Genomic DNA, 17,134 nt, shown 5'->3' with positions numbered 1-17,134 from the left:
CTCATGCAGGAAAATGGTGGTTCTAGCTGCGACCTCCACGTGAGACTGTCACCCGGTCATTGTTCCTCCATGAACTGCTATTCTGGTACTCAAAAAAACGGCAATGACCTGGGAATGTGACCCGGTGTGCTACCGGAGACCTAGTTTAACTGTATTTTCTCTTTTTCTTTTGCCTACGGGTCCAGAGTGGGCCGGTTTCGACCTGATCGCAGCCTGAATTGTCGTGTCCATAAATAACTCTTCTGAAGTCTTCAATCCACCGCGGACTACTCCGTACTTTGGAGTGTTGCAGAATATCATAGGCTCCTCGCTGCCGGCTGTATGTACGGAGCATTCCGTGGTATGTACGCAGAGCTCTTTGGTCCCTGCTCGCAACGTTCTAGATTCGCATACCCGATTCTCCAACCACAGACCTCTATCGGGACTTGCGCTGATTCGTCGTCTCCTGCACACTTTTCAAAGCGTTCGATATCGTACCGACACTTTGCCACAGGTAATCTATGTTGCGTGTTAGTATGCATCGAGGAAGCAGAGCAATCGTCACTTACAAAAGGGAATCACGATCCAGATAAAGTTCATAAAAAAGTAATAGATCCAAAAGTAATAACCCTCCGGCCGACAGTACGACACTCCGTGGGCATAGTGATCAAACAAACTCGTCGCGTAATATAGCGTATCTCCATACAAATGGCTCATGCAGACGATTATCTGCAATGGATGCCGGAGGGAGTGCTGAGTGAAGATCAAGTACGCCACCAAGTAGCAGAGCGGACCCCAGACGAACTGAGACATTTAGCTGTTCGTTCACATGCCCGGTAGGTGAAGGTCAACTTACCACGGTGATGGTCTCCATACATAACACCAGCGTGTCCGAAGTCAAATACCGTGAATCCGATAGAGCGTATTCCTTCCACAATTGGCCAATAAAGTCCTGTCCGGATCCCATCCGATCATGATTGAAGATAAAATACCCTTCGAAGAAACAATGAAGGCTTCCAGCTACATCCTATTAGCCACGTGTGCTTGCATGCGAAGGGACCAGACATACATAAGACAAACCAGAGAATAGCAAATCTGTCGCCATGGCGCAAACTGGATTTTGCAAGGCTGACCAAGGACCAGGTCGTCCCCAGGAGAACAAGAGAGCTCACGCTGGCCACGGTAAGAAGCGTGATGACTGACGCTTCATTGGGAGAATACCCAGCGATCAAGGCGTCTATCGGATAGTAAGGATGAGGGAAAATTGCAGCAGCCATGGCGGTTGTCCTTGAGCAGGGAAGGAAGAGTGGTTGAGATGATAATGCGTGAGTGACGAGGAAGAGTTCAGCTAACTAGTTAATAGTTGGTTAGTCTACCGATGCCTTATATGCGAGGCAGATAGGTACGTCTCCTCACAACCGGTCACCCTTGACGGCGATATCGAGTATCAATGCCCTTCATCTGAGAATATCTTCAATAATATCATAGCATTTCCTCATTCATAGTAGGCTGTTCTGCTCTGTATCCATGGATATAGTGCACTAACCCAATGCGGTTAGTTAAAGCCTCAGGCACCAATTCCTCCCGATGGCCTTATCCAACGTCCATGCTCTTCTCTCCATGCCACCTTCAACCCCCTCCATGGAGTCTGGAAACTCCTTGTACAACCTGTGTCTCGACAATGGCTCCTAATAAGCGGAAGTCCTTGGGGCTTGAAGTGCCTCGTACGGCAGCTATCCTTGAATCGCCGCCCGGCATTGCGGCGCTCTTCGCGATCCGCTTCGATATCAAGACTGGGTGAGTCTTGCTTGAATTCCATACCGGAATTGAACTCTCTGTGGCTGACAGACTGAATTTCATAGATACGTGATCGCCTGGAAGCGCTCTATCTCAAATGGTGTGTGATATCGTCGTATACCTTGGTCGCAAATCGAAGCACGTTAGCTGACGTCGTCATTGACGGATAGTTGAGGTCGAAGGTGTCGTCGAATATAAATCGCTCCCCTCGGGGTTGCATAATGTCGCAGAGGATCTGGTGTATGTGTCGCCTCTTTGCGCTGATTGTGTTCTGTCTAACAAACCTTCTTGTCTAGGTACTTCGTCCACGAAGATTACGCCGGTCTCAGCGCATTCGTCAACCTACCCGCAGAGGAAGCCGAACGCAATGCGAAGATGTTCGCTGTTGGAGTCTTAGTCCCATTGAGCTTTGGAAGACTGGGAAAGAGCTGGAGACATGCCCCGAAACTCAAGGAATTGGTGCAGTAAGTGGTTTCGAACCGGGCTGCGTCATGCTGTTCACCGTCCTAACTGCAGTCACCGTCAGACAATACGCACAAGATACGTCCAACAGCAAACCATTAGATGAATACTGGGATGCCTATCAAGTTCGGGGTTCCGATGCATTACCACCCGAATCACCGCTCGACTCTCCGATCAGCGTCCGGTTCAACCGACCTGATTCCTCGCATCGCAATCGCGCTTTCAGTGACGCCATGGTGTTGGAACCATCGTCGAGGCCGGCCTTGACACCATTCCACCCAGCGTCCTCCCTTCCGCATTTCGTTGACTCTTTCGGACCTTTGATATTCCCGCTATACAGAGCTGCACTTCTGCGCAAGAGAATCCTGCTCATGACTGAAGCGCCGGTGCATGTGCCCTGTAACTATGGTATGATGCTTGCGCTACTACAAGAAAAGCCCATTGCTAACCGGATGATACAGTATACGATCTTTCCCTACTAGCCTCCTTACCCAATTCCGTCCTCCCTCTCCTTCCTCCGGATAATCTACCGATCCCGCGGCCCCGTCCACTTTTCAACATCGGCATCCATGACATCCCATACCTTTCTTCGTTCATCGGGCGCAGTCCCCGGGACAGCGAACAGGATTCGACCTGGATCGCATGCTCAACGGACAGCGTCTTGACCATGAAACCAGAACTCTTCGACGTCCTGGTTACAGTACCGGCTCCCTATACCAAGGACGCGGCGGAGAAGATATACCCCAAGCTTACGGTGCAGGCACCTTCGAGACCGGGAACCGCCCCAGTCCAAACCGAGCTGAGAGCCACGCAACGAGACGCTCGCCGTTACACCAGGCTCCGCCAGGGACTGCGCCATCTCTCCCGCGGCGAAAACTCGCAATTAGTAGACCCCAGTGACAATGACGGCGCCAGTTTCAACGACGCAACCGACGATAGCTCTGACACAGCCTCAACATTCTCATCTAGTCCAGTCGTCGAGCCCCTTTCCTGGGCCCAACTCGCCTACACCTCTTTCATTTGGTGGGCATCAGCGGGTGAAAAGCGCGAAGGTCTCTCAGAAGAAGAGGAGGAGCAGCAAATTGAGCAAGATACACGTCTGTTGGCTAGTGTGGAGAGCCTCTCCCATCCCAACCAGCAACCGGGAGATACAGAGCAGCAACCGCCGGAGGTCGCCCTGGTGGCGTACTTCCGCCGTCTGACAGCACAGATCTTCATCATTCTCGCAGATGTTGTCGCGCGGCATGACAGTGACGGGCAGGAGTCTGTAGACGATGACGCTCAACCTTACCGCGATGATGCCAACGACGAAGACGACGAGAACTCATCCGTCGCCATGGCCCGCCAATCCACGCAAGAAGGCGACGATGACCATTCCCCTCTCCTCCACAGCGATACAGATGACAGGAGCATCTACGACTCCGACACTGTTCTCATCACCACAGAAGACATGACGGAAATGGGCCTTGATGTCTGGAGTGCCACGGACCGTGTCTTCGCAGAGGAATTGGTTCGTTTGTGGTGGGGTCGTCAAGCACGGATTGATAGTGCACGGATTAGGTGCTGCGGGATCACGATTCTATAGATGTGGATATGACCCGGACTTTTGTTTCAGTTATATTCATGTATATGAGCCTGTGTATCTTATATCTGCTGCTATATTCACATCTGTGTCAGCATATGGTGTTTGATTAGAGTATAATTCATTGTGATGGCTACACATAATTGTCTACCATGACTTTAATGAGCTACTCTTATTCACTAGCAGAGCAGGGACTACTCAATAGAAATCACTAGAGAATCTTGAAGACAACTCAACCTCCGGAACAAGCACCGCCAAATTCTATCGTCAACCCATCCCCTGCTGATCGGGTTCTCATCCACAAGACAAACTCGTCACTTTCTCGTGCTAGCTTCATTCCCATTCTCCCAAAACGCCACTCCTAGATTGAGAGTCCATGAAAAATGATCCACCATTATCAATGAAGAGCCCGGTACGAAATGTGGCGCTAGAGGGTACCAAGTATTATTATACAGACATTTCAGTCTTACCATGAAGCCCAAAGAGGCATCAGACAAGTTAGCAAACGCCTATGGCACAATTGACCTAGCAATTTCAAAATCCGGCGGACAAGCCTGACTGGGATGATCAGACTAGCAATCAAAAGTTGCAACAAGATACTAGTCTGGCAAACCTACCTGAGGATCATCTCGCCCCAGTTTCGGGCATGTCCATCATCAATGAGGTATATGCTTTTCAGGGATCGGTTTGGATGACTTTAGTCCTGTTGTGGGAAGCAATCGTGAAATCATGGTTGGGGCAAGGGCCTGTGCTGGCGGGTATGCAGCCTTTCTGGAGCAGCATTTATTGAAGCTAGAAATATCTAACAAGTCAAGGCGTTCCAAGGGAAACTGGAAGAGGCAGAGCAGCCTCTCATTCTTAACCTAGCGTTGATTTGGGTTTATCAGACGGTCTATACCATTTAGCATCGATATAGCATATGGCAACCAGAGATGACAATTACAGTGAGCTGTGCTCAAGTTTGAAGCATTCATTGCAATTTCTCGATGTTCTTGCACTTATACAGCAAAGGATTTTGTATTCTGATGTGTTCAGTATGCGACGCCATGATCATAAATTCGTAGGGATATCAATAAGCTTATTTCACACCACGACTCTGTAGAAACCTCAAAATCTCATCAAACCCCTCCGACTCTTTGATCCAGTGCCCTTCATTCTCTGCTACAGTATGCTCATTCCATTCAACGGGCACGCCCATCTTCTGCAAGACTCCAGCCGCTTGCCGACCAAGTTCAACAGAGACAAAGGCATCGTCTGTCCCGTGGAGGAGGCATATAGGGATGCTCGCAGGTGATATGGTCTCTTTATCTTGATCCCCGCCGACAGGTATAGGCTCACCAAGTAAAGACAAGATCAATCGCTGGAACTCAGGCCCCCCAGCTCCAGTAGTAGAAAAGAACTCTTCGATCTGTCTAGCAAACGGGAACCATCCACTGAATCCTAGTACCCCTCCTAACGCCTTCCTCTTTCCTGCTGCGGAAGCAAGATAGTGAACAACTACCCACATCACAACCGCCATCCCCATACTCATACCACCCAAAAACACCTTCCCAGCATCCCCAACCAACTCAATCTCCTTCTTCAATATCTCCAGCACGTACTTCACCGACTCTTTCAACCCCTCAACCTGCAGTTCTTGTCTCTCCTCAATATTGGTAAGCGAATATGCATCGAACCACTCCGGTATATCTTCCTCAAACTTGGTATCCCAGTGATCGCGGGATGTTGGAAAGATCCAGCGGACATTTGGAAGAGTGGTTGGTAGGTTTTGGTTGTTAGTGGTCTTGGAGGAAAAGAGTTCTTCGGCGAGTTCGGGGCCGAAGCTGCCGCGCCCGTGGAGGAGGATTACTGTATGTGTGTGTGTGGTAGTTGGAGGATGAATATGTGGTTCTGGAAAAGACATTTTCAATACTTTGTGTTTTCTTGGTAAGTTGTAAAGTAGATGTTTGGAGGTAAGTTTGATGAGTCTTCTGTGATACGATACAAGAAGTTTGCCTAACACATGATATGCCTAGTTCTACATGGCAAAAAACAATATATGCACAAACCAGCAGACTAGTTACATTATGACCGCTTCAAATTCATCGCTGCACTGATACAAGAAATATGGCTAAAAGCCTGTGGTGTATTTCCCATCTGCTCGCCTGAATGGTTCACCTCTTCGGAAAACATGCCCAGATGGTTGGCAAACATCAGCAAATTCTCGAAGTAGGAAAAGGCATTCCTGCGCAATTCCTTCAAATGGGGGTATTCGTGTATATGGGATTTTGCCATGGATGCCTTCGTCTCATTAACTGATTATCTCTGAGCAGAGAAGAGAAACTTACTCGTGCCATGGCTTCGACGAGCCAGAATGTGACCATGATAAAGGCGCCTTCTTTGCCATCGAGTCCTGCGATTTCTTAGTCCCAATTCTTTTATGCGGGAGGGAAGGGAATACCATCATGAGCTATCGCATGATCATATCTGAGCAACATCTTCGCAGTGGTCAATCCCCCAGCCTCGGGCGTCTGCAAGATCCTTTTTATCGTCGACAGCAGTCTAGGATCATCCGGCGCAGTGAAAAACACAAGCGGTGCAATAAGCACCGAAGCATCCATCATCTTCTTGTTCTCATAACTCATGCAAAAGAATCCCTCGTCCATATTATAACCATGCTCCATCACGTCTTCATAGATCTCATCGCGCGTGGCGCGCCATTCTATGAGCTCGGGGCATGGAAGATTTGAGCGCTTCTCAGCGAGTCGGATCGCACGGTCGAAGGTTACCCAGAGCATTATCTTGGAGTATACAAAGTGCTGTTTCTCACCACGGACTTCCCAGATCGACATGTCGGGTGTTTTGTGCAGCTTGCGAACGCGGTTGACTATGCTTCGGATTGTGCGCCACTGATCGTATGAAATAGGACCAACGTGCTTGTTATAGAGGTAGATACTGTCAAATAGCGCACCATAGATGTCATGCTGGATGTGTATGGTTGCTGCATTGCCTATCCTGACAGGGCTGCTACCTCTATAGCCCTCAAGGTGTGATAGTTCCATTTCAGGAATTGTAGAATCGCCTCGTATGCTCAAGATGATGGGGAGAAATTGATCATTATTTGCGTGAGCTTCTGCTGATGGGAGGATGTTGTCGAAGGTGAAATTCATGTATTGCTCGGCTTCTTCGGTGTATCCGCTCTTTAGAAACACATACAGTGTGAATGCCGTATCGCGGACCCATGAAAAGCGATAATCCCAATTCCGGGAACCTCCTATATCTTCTGGTAGTGAGAAGGTTGGAGCCGCCACAATCGCTCCTGTGGGCTTGTACGTGAGCAGCTTTAATATCAATAAGCTTCTCAAGACCTGTTCCCGGTAGTGCCCAGTATACGTGCACTGTCGTGTCCAGCTAGCCCAGAAATCAATTGTGTTCCTCTCGATTTTGCTAACCCAGGATCCCACGTTGTCTTCTGGAACAGCGATTTCGTCGTTATGGATGATGAAAGTCACTGACTGCCCAATGGAGAGTCGCAGTTTGGCATACAGCCCCTGTCCTTTTAGACCTTCTTTATTCTGCAATTCGATCTTGAAGGATGGGATTTTGTTTTGTCGTTCGTCGGCAACATCTGCATGTATGTCCACCCGCAGAGATTCGGTCGCACTCTTGAACAGAAGAGACTGTGTCTGGGCTTCATCGAATGCGTCTCCAGTCAGATGACCAACAACTTCATGCCCATCACGCGCATAGTTAAAAGCCGGAAAAAGCTCAACATCCATATCCAACTCCCCACGCGCACAAGTCACCGTCCTCATAACCGCAGAATGCCGATACTGCAACGCATCATCAAACTTTGCCTTATACCGTCTATAACACGGGCAGACACCAGTGAGGATATTATCCGGCGCCGCCTCTTGCCCGTTTGCAATGGGGAAATAATCAAGAACATGCACAACACCGTTTTCATGCATCCATCTTGTTTCCAGCATATTAGTATAGGGGACGTATTTCTGCTTGCTGGACGCATCGCTTTCCGGGTTCGCTGTTATGGAGAAATACCCGCCTTTGGATTTGTCGAGGAGGCGGCAGAAGACAGAGGGCGAATCGAAAACGGGCCAGCACATGAAGTCGAGGCTGCCAGATTTGCTGACCAGGGCGGCAGTGTGCATGTCGCCGATTAGGCCATAGTCTTCTATGGGGCAGTATCCTGTTGTGCTTGGCATTGTTGATGTTTCTCTATAGGCGTCTGAATTCTGAATACTGGTGAGTGTCTACAACTTCGTCTATTCAAAGCAATAAGACTTGGGAGTCTGCTGATCGTCTTAAGATATTGCATCATTATATTATGAACTGTATCTTTGAGTTTTGTGGGGAAATCAACATAGTTCTTCCATCTGAGCGTCCAATGCAACATCCGATGATATCAAGACTGGTTTCTCATTGCCACAGTCAAAAACGGGTTATTTGAATAGACAACGCTAATTCCTGGATTATTTAAATGTGGAGCATCTTAGTCAAGTTATATACACAGAAAAGACAATCTGTGTTGTATGGATGCTGTTTGGATGTTGACTATGTTCGGGTGGATCAACCGTTGATGTCAAGGGACTCATTCCACGAACACCCCAAACTCAATTGCTATTTTTACCGCAAACAGTAATAACTCTGATAAACCTGTATTCCAAGGTGGCCATTTTCATCCAATTGCACTACGTCGAGGTTATCTAAAGCCATCGCTTTTGTATGACCTATGATGACCACCCCAAGACAAGCCCTAGTCTCAATGGCTAGCATACCCTTTCGCACCTTCCAGTGCTCGATATCCATAACCACTCGTTCATTCTCATCCTCAAGTCCAGTTTTCAAGCACATACCATCCATGCCTAACAAAATGAAAATCGCCATCACCGGCGCCCGCGGAACAGTGGGCAGAGACACCGTCCAGCTTTGCGCTGATGCAGGCCACCACACTGTTCAAATCGATCGCACCCCGCGCGACGACTCCGACGACATTCCAAACACCGAGCATAGAACAGCAGATATTGGCAATGATTATGCTGGTACGCTCAAGGCCTTTGAGGGCTGCGACGCACTCATCCATCTTGCTGCTATCCCCGACCCGGTCGAGAAGGAAGATTCATTAGTCCATAACAACAATGTGAGCTGCGCATTCAACGGCTTCCGCGCCGCTGCTGAACATGGTATTTACAAAATCTGCTACGCATCCTCCGTCAACGCCATCGGCCTCGCATACGCAAACCGCCCCTTACGCTTCGACTACTTCCCCATCGACGAAGACGCGCCCCAGCACCCAACAGACCCCTATGCCCTCGCAAAAGAAGAAGCAGAGTACCAAGCGCGCTCCTTCGTCGAGTGGTTCCCCGGTATGAACATCGCCTGTCTGCGCATCCATGAAGTCGCGCCGTTGAAGGACGTCCAGAAAGAGCATGAGAGGAACTGGGATGAAGCTGCTGTGAAGCAGTTGTGGGGCTGGGTGCATCCGAATGCGGTGGCGAGGGCTTGTTTGCTTGCTATTGAGAGGTCGGAGAGGTTGGGGGGTTGTCAGATATTTAATATTATTGCGCCGACGACGACGCAGCAGGAGACGGCTTCAGAGGAGTTGGCGAGGAAGTTTTATCCCAAGGCGGAGATTCGGGGGGATTTGTCGAGGAATCAGGCGTTTTGGGCTACGGAGAAGGCGAATAGGATTTTGGGGTGGGTTCATGATGAGAAGGAGTAGATGTAGTGGAGGTAGTGGAGGTAGTGATGTTATTTTCTTTCAAGCCCTCAGTGTACACCCCCTATCCTTCCTATCAGACGTTGTTTTCACACATCACCTCCCCTACTTCCTAGAAAGAATGACAATAACAACATCCACTCCACAACCATACAACGGTCGTTGATCCTCATCAGTATAATAGCCTTCATCCGGTATTACCGTCGCGTTCCCAAAGAGCGCGTCGCCATTGACCGGAATCAGAATCAAATTGTTCGTCGGGTTGATAACGTTGGCGTTCTTAAGGAAACGGACCATTTTTATCTCAGCCACCTTGCACTGTAAAAGTATTAGTTCTGTGTATGCTCAAGTCAAGAACAGGGCTCCACTTACATTGTTGCTTTTCTTCGTCTTCTTTTTCTTCTTCTTCTCCAACTCATCTTTCAAATGGTTGAGCTGAGCTTCAATTTTGTAACCGCCATATTGCCAGCCAATCGAGTTTCTGTATATCTCGCATGCGTCCGAGTCTGCTGCGACGATGCGCAACTTATTGATGATCTCTTTGACATTTTCAGTGAGTGAGATATTCTGCATGGTGGTGGTGTTATTGGTTCTCGGTAAAAGAATAAGGGAATCGATAAAGCTCATGAGTTGTGGCAGATCTGAAGAAAACAATGACTGACGAAGACGATTCTTCACGGTTTTAAAAGACTCGAACTTGGACTATCGGGCATCGGCCAGTATTTGCGTTTCGACTGGCAGGGTTGTTCATCCAGGGTTGTTTTATTTGTGCTTGTGCAAGCACTCTGCACTGCTGCAGAGCCTGTACGCAGTTCGCAACCTGGGATCCGAACCTATTCAGCGGCATTGTTTGATGAGACGAAGATTCATCTCAACCCCGGCGTTGGTTGTAGGACTGGTTATTTGCCCTGGAGATAACTTTCATGGATAGGCTCTCGTTCGCCAGTCTGGTGTATGACTGCATTTGCATCTGTACACCTGCGGTTGAGTACTATAGGCCAGCAATCTTGCATGAATGGAATTAGAGACAAACATGAATAGAAACGGGTGTGAAAAGAGAGCATGTGAGTTGGTCAGCAAACACCCAAAAAGGAAAGTCAGGTGACATCATCAAGACCTCGACCAACTTCATTCTTTCCCTGCTGGCATACTAAGAATACTATGCGACACTGACCTGAAATAGACGCCATTTATTCCGTACCACTACCGGTATTAGCATCACGTCTTGACCACCCAAATTTCAGATCCCTGACATTAGAGCATCACCGCCTCGGAAAAAGAAACACCTCCGAGCATCCCAGCCAACATTCCCACCAGCCTCGCATTATCTCGGGCCTAATCAACCCTGCGTTGCACGAAACCACCGAGATCCAATACCTTATCGCTCCATTTTCGCCTAAAGCGCACCCTTCCTACGTCTGCCTCTGCACCAGCTGGCTGGTTGCTCTCGCACACGCGCCACCATGCGGTTACAATCGAGCGTCTTCTCATTCCTCTTCGCCGGCCTTGTCACCGCGACAGGCTTCGATTGCGCACATATCAACGCGGACGGCATTAAATATGACCTGAGTCCACTTGGTGGGGTGCATTCGTTATACCACATCAAGGAGACGGAGGACTATGTCGTCAACACCACCTACGTGCTGAACATCTGCAATATCTTGAAGGGGGCCGCTATTCGGGGGAACTTGAAGTGTGGGACGTCGAAGAACAGTATGTCAATTTCCCCCTCTTATTAACGGTTTAACAGGAAATGCTGACAATATAGTCTGCGGATTCGAATACAGAGACGCCGTCGACGGCTCCGATAGCGAAACGAAAGCGTTCCCCATCGTCGGTCTCGACCACCTCGGACATGGCGCCAAAGACCCCGAAATCACACGGTTGAAGCAACTCGATCCCGACCGCGAAGGACTGAGTGTGCGACTGGGCGGAGGCCAGTATCTCGACGACGAAAAGGCCAAGAAGGATGCTGGTGCGGTGATCGAATTTCAGTGCGACCCCACCAGGTCCGGTCTGGAGGGCATTTCGACAGAGGAGGACACAGCAGAGGAGGAGCAGCTAAGGGCGAAGGAAAATGGAGACGAGACCGGTGATAAATCGCGCAGTCTGCGGTTCCAGAGCTTCGGACCTGCAGATAATGAATCCTATGTGCTAAAACTGGACTGGAAGACCCGGTATGCGTGTGACGACTACCTGAGTAGCAAGAAGGGCGGATCTTCTAACCATTGGGGATTCTTCACCTGGTTTATTGTCATGTACGTCTTTTCCCCCTCCCCATTGGTATTCACATCACTAACCAAGGCAGCCTCTTCCTTTGCATCTCCGCGTACCTCATCTTCGGCTCGTGGCTCAACTACAACCGCTACGGTGCTCGGGGATGGGATCTGCTCCCGCATGGTGACTCGATCCGGGACGTGCCGTATATCTTGCAGGATTGGTTCCGACGAGTGGTGAATACTCTTCAAGGGACGGGGTCTAGGGGTGGATATAGCGCTGTGTAGTTTCTTAGTTTGGGGGTGATAGTTGTTAGATGATTGCATGAATTGATGTTGACATTACCTTAACGCCCAATTGTGCAGTTCTCGTAATTTAGAGGCAAAGGCTGTAATATCTATTTCAGTAAATATACCCCAATATTAGTAACTTCAGTATCTCTCCTGTAATCCATACCCTCAGAGCTCTAGCAACGCACCTCCGATCAACCGCCCCGCACAGACCACATCCCACGAATCCTCAACATCACAGAACAACCACCAAACAACCCAATCCACCACACCATAGAACAAACACCACCAAAATGATGCAACATCGCATGGTAGCCCTCCTCCCCTATCTAAAACTAAGCCCAAACAAATTACACTAACAAATAAAAAAGCTCTCAAAAGAAGAAGAAGTCGCCGCCGGCGGCGAAGAAAACGAAGTCCGGCGCGAGGACCAGGAGAAGATTAACCGCTTTAGTCGGCTTCATCAGCGGGAGACTGTTTTTGAGGCGCTGCTTAAGGGGAAGCAGGTACTTTCCCCTCATCCCCTGTATTAAGACTGCGCTTGCATCGCTAGTGCCGGTGCATTGGGTTGTTGTGTCCAATATGGGAGATGGGTGTTAATAATAATCGAGCAGAAAGATAAAGAAGACCTCGAAGAAGTAACCACCGAACTCGAACTCGCGGATGAAGATGAACTCGTTCCGTACGTTTTCCCTTCTTCCCTCTTTCTAACTCACTCAGGTCCAGAGTTAACAAAACCAGGTACAAAATCGGCGACACATTCTTCCAACTCCCGCTCTCGGAAGCCCAACAGCTCCTTGCCACCTCGACGGAGGATGTTGAGGGCGAGGTGACGAAGTTGGAGGATTCATTGGGGGAGCTGAGGGAGGAGTTGCAGGAGTTGAAGGTGGCGCTTTATGCGCGGTTTGGGAGGGGGATTAATTTGGAAGCTTAGCTTCTTTTTTCCTTTTCTAAATGATGGTTAATTGATAGAAATGTGATTGTATTACGTGTATTTTATGGTGGATGTTGTTTGGTAGCAATTGTAATTATAAATGTAAATGTCAATTCTATTACTTGGCAGGGTATATGCAGTTCTATAGTACTTGTATGTAAGTCATGGATGGTTAAAATGCGTCCGTCTATGCAATTTTCATAAGCCATATCTCATCGCATGGAAGCATAAATGAAGAAACAAATGCAGGCCGAGTACTCCGTTGTCCGTGGATGCATCAAATAATACTGGCAATCGTCATGCGCGACGAGCTCGACCGTCGAGCTATATCCTCACCCGTCGCAGTGTCAGGACTGAGGAATGTCTCTTTCTTGACTGGTTCTTGGGGTTGCGTCTCGAGTGGTCGTTCTTGTTCTTGTTGTTGTTGTTGTTGTTGTTGTTGTTGTTGTTGTTGTTGTTGTTGTTGTTGTTGTTGTTGTTGTTGCTGCTGCTCGCTTAGCAGGTACTGTACCGTCCGCTCGATCCATTCCCATCCTTCCCAGTCCATGGACTCATTACCTGTCTCGGGACGGGTAATCGGTGAGCTAGACACGGGCGGGGACAGAACTTCTAATTGTGAGCCGGTCTCGCTACCCTGCCAGACCCAGCTGCCGTCGCTGGACCCCTGCATGTCGCCCGAGACATAGGCGATCAGTTCTTCGTCACGGGACAAGTCGACAGGCGGACCGGGACGGCGCACGCGATCTAACAAGAACCGGACGAAAAACGCCAGGTAGCGACCGCAGGATGCGTTTATCGCTCGCAGGTCTCCGATCAGGGAACTAGCCTGCACGCACACCAGCGCTGCCGCATACTCCTGCCGGAAAAGGAGGAACAGCGTGCAGCGCCAGATATGTGTGCAGAGGATGGTTGTAGCTGCGGAGGCGAATACGGCACGGCCGTCTTCGCCACCGGGAAGCGGATGTTGTAGGCATCGCGAAAGCAGGGTTGCTGTATCCAGTGCTGCTGACAAGCAGTGGTCCAATGCGACTGATCGATCGTCTGTTGGGCTCATGGGCGACACGTTATGCCGGTGAAGAATCAATCGTGCGTTTTGTAGGTAGACGATCGGGGCTAGTGAGCGCGGATCGAGAGGTTGATCGGATCGCGGATGGTAAGAGGCAGGGAACGTCCCTACACAAGCGTCGAAATGCCGTTCGAATGTCTCGAGCGTGGCCAGCCCGATGGTCGGGGAACGTAATGTCCGGGATAATTGTCCTATCGATCGGACAACATGGATGGCCGCTAGGAAAGGCGTAGTCTGCTGGCTGTCTGGTAAACAACCGTCGGAAATGTACCGTTCATCGACAATCGGACAGGGAAGGTCCACATCGCAGTCCTGATCGTTGATCAAAACCGGCTTTCCCACTTCTAAGGCCAAAAGTCTATCCCACGTTAGAGAGCGAATCCAAGAACAAGTGCCTATGCGGCCACTCACCGATCCCACGCATATATCCCCCACCACACACGTTTGCGCATCTCACTCTCGAGCGGAGGCCATGGCCCTGAATCCAAATGCAAGCCTATCTCCTGGGCGACACGCACGGCGGAACCGATCCAAACCCAGCTCGAAGACTTCGAGTTAATCTCATAAAGAAAATAGCTGACCAAGAGAGCTGCCGTGGCCTGATCCATAGAAAAGTCGTCTTGCCACACATCGATGATGCTGCACGATGTGCGTATCAATTCCTTTCCATCTTGCTCGCGGCTGCGGTCGAGGGTATGAAGCGATCCACAAGCTAGTACACCGAATAACACGGCCGCCCATTCCCGTGGCGCGCCCCGTAATGATCCTGTCCGATACACCTGTTCATAGTCTGCGGCAAAGGTAGGCCAATGGAGAACCGGAAGAACGGCATGTATGCAGGCGTAGTATTGAGCAAGGTAGCGATCTGCGACGGCTTTCGAAGGCAATGGGGGCTCATCAGCGGTGAGAAGAAAACGGTGGCTTTGTTGGCGATATGAAGACGGGGCTTTCCAGATTCCACGGCCGTAGTTTCGCAGGTTGGTCCGTACGGAGGACAGATCTTGAGCAACACGCGCTTTCGGTCGTCGCGATGGTCGTTGGCTGATATCCGGCAGCTTGAAAAGCGGCTGCTGTCCTAAACCAGTGGGAGTTTCGACGAAATCCAGGTCCATTGAAGGACTATCGGACTTGAGCAAACCAGAACGGAGCTGCTGAAGCTGTTGTTTGGTCGAGACCAGCTGTTTTTCTAGGTCTTGTACTTGTCTAGGGTTCTGTCAGGATCGCTGACTCTTTTTGACCGAGGGAGAGAAAAACAAGGATGGCACGAACTTGATGGACGACATGCGCCTGTTTGTTTCTTTGGTGAATTGACATCGCACCTTGCGATTGGTGCATTCTGTGCAGCTGGAGGATTCGGAGGCATCGCACTGGTCCTACGTTAGCCCTATTCAGAATGCGAAAACGCTGAAAAGGGTACCTTGACTTTGCGTTCGCGACAAGCATCGCAACTGGGATCTTTCCTTCTTTGGCGATAAGCTCGTTTCTGCTGTAGCCCTGATGGTGTTCCTGTTGACGGAGCCGGTGCGGCCTGTGGATGCTGCTGTGGTTGAGCCGGTTGCCCGAGAGCAAAGCCCGAGGTCCCCGAAAGGGACCCAGCCGTGCCGGAGTTGGCGCTAACAGCGTGATTATTCTCCGGGAGCACGGCTGTAGGTTCAGCGGGTGAACCAGAGCTGGAACCGTAGGAGCGAGGGTAATGAGGAGCTGTAGATGAAGATGCAGACGAAGAAACCGGGAGAGCGAGAGGAGGACTGATAATTGGCGCATTATGAGTATTATGATTAGGCCGATTATTAGGGGACACGGGCTGTAATAGATGGGCCATGCTCAATCCGCCGGTTGTGGCCGTTGTGGTAGCCGTACTCGGCGGAGCGGAAAGAAGAGTAGCGGGGGACGGACGGTGGTGAAAAGGCGACGATGTGACGGATTGCACCGGCGGCAGGTCATAAGAAATATGATGAGGATGAGGATGAGAAGAAGACGAGGAAGATGGAGGAGGATTATTTTGTATAGGGGAAAAATAGGGATTTTGCATGGTGGATGGTGAAGAAGGTGGTGGTGGTGATGAATGAGATGGAATGCTGCATATGGAGATGAGATTTATCGGAGAGGAGATCAAAAGAGAGACGGGAAGAGGGAGAGAGAGACGGGAAGAGAGAGACGGGGGGGAGAGGGAGAGAAGAGAGGCGAAGAAGAAATAATATATCAATATGAAAAGTGGCGAGAGAGTAGGTGTGGTGTATCAGTAGAAGAAGAAAAAAGACGACGACGATTATTCCAAGAAAATAATAATGAATGACATCCGATCGACTTCTTCTTCCCAACAACTTCTCCTATAAAACCAAGTATCTTCAATGCTTGGTCCAGTGGGAGAATTGCACAGTCTGCAGAGCTGCCAAAACTTCCGTTGGTCCAGAGTGGATAACATCAGTCTTTTCTTCTGTTTTGTTTATTCGGTATTTAATTGTATTTCTCTTCCTCTATTCACAGATCGACAGTGGCAATGTCTTTTTGTCGTTCATTCCTGGGAGATTCAACCGGATCTTCCCTTAAAAGCAGGCAAAAATAACGTGGCAGATGTCCGGAATTACTTTCCGAGGCTGTATACTTTTTGATATACAACATGCCCAGGACGGGCGGCAATGCCAAACTTAGATAGGTGTATCATCAGCTCACAAAGGAGAAAATACGGAGTTTTCTCGCATCCGTTTTTGTCCCGAGCTGCGGCCGTGTACCGACTTTCGGCATGATTCTCTTTTTCTTATTCGGTTCAAAATACCTCTTTCTTAAGGAAATTGATTCTCTGTACAGTAAGGAAACAGATGTACCGTGATCTCATCACATCCGGAATCTGCACGTTCCTTCGTCGTATCATGTAGAGTGGTGGTCCCCCCGATGTACGAGGGATGTCGCTTACTCTCCGGGCTGTCCGTATCAGCAGAGGCACACTTATTGGATTCGGATTGCTCCGACTCCCACCTAATCGTGGATCTTAAACCCAGCAGAAATCCACTCGACCCGGCTGTTCCGATTTGTCTGTCAAGTGGTGGGAGTTGTCCGTTTTCCAGCGTTGCGAACCCACTCTCCGGCATCT

At 49.6% G+C, this 17,134-nt stretch overlaps 9 protein-coding genes across 9 annotated transcripts; 4 read left to right on the top strand and 5 right to left on the bottom strand.

The window, feature by feature from the left end:
- Positions 1 to 85: 85 nt before the first annotated feature.
- ASPGLDRAFT_164133 (EXPERA domain-containing protein) lies at positions 86 to 1,256 on the bottom strand (the record flags this gene model as incomplete). The annotated part of the gene is made up of 4 exons (XM_022542569.1): positions 86 to 498; positions 549 to 783; positions 836 to 999; positions 1,049 to 1,256. The coding sequence occupies 4 exons, from the start codon at positions 1,254 to 1,256 to the stop codon at positions 416 to 418; spliced, it is 690 nt and encodes a 229-aa protein (XP_022404391.1). The 3' UTR covers positions 86 to 415.
- Positions 1,257 to 1,390: 134 nt separating this feature from the next.
- On the top strand, positions 1,391 to 3,979 carry ASPGLDRAFT_985551 (uncharacterized protein). The gene is made up of 7 exons (XM_022550627.1): positions 1,391 to 1,483; positions 1,545 to 1,776; positions 1,842 to 1,876; positions 1,947 to 2,016; positions 2,073 to 2,240; positions 2,303 to 2,646; positions 2,700 to 3,979. The coding sequence occupies exons 2-7, from the start codon at positions 1,586 to 1,588 to the stop codon at positions 3,821 to 3,823; spliced, it is 1,932 nt and encodes a 643-aa protein (XP_022404390.1). The 5' UTR covers positions 1,391 to 1,483; positions 1,545 to 1,585; the 3' UTR covers positions 3,824 to 3,979.
- Positions 3,980 to 4,865: 886 nt separating this feature from the next.
- On the bottom strand, positions 4,866 to 5,725 carry ASPGLDRAFT_42760 (alpha/beta hydrolase; the record flags this gene model as incomplete). The annotated part of the gene is made up of 1 exon (XM_022545665.1): positions 4,866 to 5,725. A coding segment is annotated over one exon (827 nt), but the record flags the coding sequence as incomplete, so codon positions are not given.
- A 159-nt stretch (positions 5,726 to 5,884) lies between these two features.
- ASPGLDRAFT_119205 (glycoside hydrolase family 15 protein) lies at positions 5,885 to 8,022 on the bottom strand (the record flags this gene model as incomplete). Its single annotated transcript, XM_022540025.1, has 3 exons — positions 5,885 to 6,100; positions 6,148 to 6,212; positions 6,261 to 8,022. The coding sequence occupies 3 exons, from the start codon at positions 8,020 to 8,022 to the stop codon at positions 5,885 to 5,887; spliced, it is 2,043 nt and encodes a 680-aa protein (XP_022404388.1).
- Positions 8,023 to 8,690: 668 nt separating this feature from the next.
- On the top strand, positions 8,691 to 9,539 carry ASPGLDRAFT_118799 (NAD-dependent epimerase/dehydratase family protein; the record flags this gene model as incomplete). Its single annotated transcript, XM_022539985.1, has 1 exon — positions 8,691 to 9,539. One exon carries the CDS (start codon positions 8,691 to 8,693, stop codon positions 9,537 to 9,539), a length of 849 nt encoding a protein of 282 aa, XP_022404387.1.
- Positions 9,540 to 9,641: 102 nt separating this feature from the next.
- ASPGLDRAFT_32184 (uncharacterized protein) lies at positions 9,642 to 10,109 on the bottom strand (the record flags this gene model as incomplete). Its single annotated transcript, XM_022544143.1, has 2 exons — positions 9,642 to 9,854; positions 9,909 to 10,109. The coding sequence occupies 2 exons, from the start codon at positions 10,107 to 10,109 to the stop codon at positions 9,642 to 9,644; spliced, it is 414 nt and encodes a 137-aa protein (XP_022404386.1).
- Positions 10,110 to 10,554: 445 nt separating this feature from the next.
- ASPGLDRAFT_984561 (autophagy-related protein 27) lies at positions 10,555 to 12,362 on the top strand. The gene is made up of 5 exons (XM_022550625.1): positions 10,555 to 10,598; positions 10,654 to 11,249; positions 11,305 to 11,628; positions 11,674 to 11,794; positions 11,845 to 12,362. Exons 2-5 carry the CDS (start codon positions 11,000 to 11,002, stop codon positions 12,038 to 12,040), a joined length of 891 nt encoding a protein of 296 aa, XP_022404385.1. The 5' UTR covers positions 10,555 to 10,598; positions 10,654 to 10,999; the 3' UTR covers positions 12,041 to 12,362.
- On the top strand, positions 12,254 to 12,987 carry ASPGLDRAFT_42756 (tubulin-binding prefolding complex subunit GIM3). Its single transcript, XM_022545664.1, has 4 exons — positions 12,254 to 12,354; positions 12,415 to 12,549; positions 12,658 to 12,725; positions 12,785 to 12,987. Exons 1-4 carry the CDS (start codon positions 12,337 to 12,339, stop codon positions 12,975 to 12,977), a joined length of 414 nt encoding a protein of 137 aa, XP_022404384.1. The 5' UTR covers positions 12,254 to 12,336; the 3' UTR covers positions 12,978 to 12,987.
- Positions 12,988 to 13,254: 267 nt separating this feature from the next.
- On the bottom strand, positions 13,255 to 16,075 carry ASPGLDRAFT_118808 (transcription factor domain-containing protein; the record flags this gene model as incomplete). The annotated part of the gene is made up of 4 exons (XM_022539986.1): positions 13,255 to 14,401; positions 14,455 to 15,246; positions 15,313 to 15,410; positions 15,461 to 16,075. 4 exons carry the CDS (start codon positions 16,073 to 16,075, stop codon positions 13,255 to 13,257), a joined length of 2,652 nt encoding a protein of 883 aa, XP_022404383.1.
- Between the last annotated feature and the right edge of the window lie 1,059 nt (positions 16,076 to 17,134).

Source organism: Aspergillus glaucus, assembly GCF_001890805.1.
Source record: "Aspergillus glaucus CBS 516.65 unplaced genomic scaffold ASPGLscaffold_3, whole genome shotgun sequence".
Taxonomy (NCBI): domain Eukaryota; kingdom Fungi; phylum Ascomycota; class Eurotiomycetes; order Eurotiales; family Aspergillaceae; genus Aspergillus; species Aspergillus glaucus.
The sequence above is the reverse complement of the archived record's forward strand: the minus strand, read 5'-3'. Positions and strand labels throughout refer to the sequence as shown.

Bases quoted from the DNA above. Each gene is read 5' to 3' on its own strand.
- ASPGLDRAFT_985551 (XM_022550627.1), top strand. From the start codon at position 1,586: ATGCTCTTCTCTCCATGCCACCTTCAACCCCCTCCATGGAGTCTGGAA. The intron at 1,777-1,841 runs GTGAGTCTTGCT...TGAATTTCATAG, and splicing joins CGCTTCGATATCAAGACTGG to ATACGTGATCGCCTGGAAGC. The intron at 2,647-2,699 runs GTATGATGCTTG...CGGATGATACAG, and splicing joins GCATGTGCCCTGTAACTATG to TATACGATCTTTCCCTACTA.
- ASPGLDRAFT_42756 (XM_022545664.1), top strand. The intron at 12,550-12,657 runs GTACTTTCCCCT...ATAATCGAGCAG, and splicing joins CGCTGCTTAAGGGGAAGCAG to AAAGATAAAGAAGACCTCGA. The intron at 12,726-12,784 runs GTACGTTTTCCC...TAACAAAACCAG, and splicing joins GATGAAGATGAACTCGTTCC to GTACAAAATCGGCGACACAT.
- ASPGLDRAFT_984561 (XM_022550625.1), top strand. From the start codon at position 11,000: ATGCGGTTACAATCGAGCGTCTTCTCATTCCTCTTCGCCGGCCTTGTC. The intron at 11,250-11,304 runs GTATGTCAATTT...CTGACAATATAG, and splicing joins GTGTGGGACGTCGAAGAACA to TCTGCGGATTCGAATACAGA. The intron at 11,629-11,673 runs GTGATAAATCGC...TCGGACCTGCAG, and splicing joins GGAAAATGGAGACGAGACCG to ATAATGAATCCTATGTGCTA.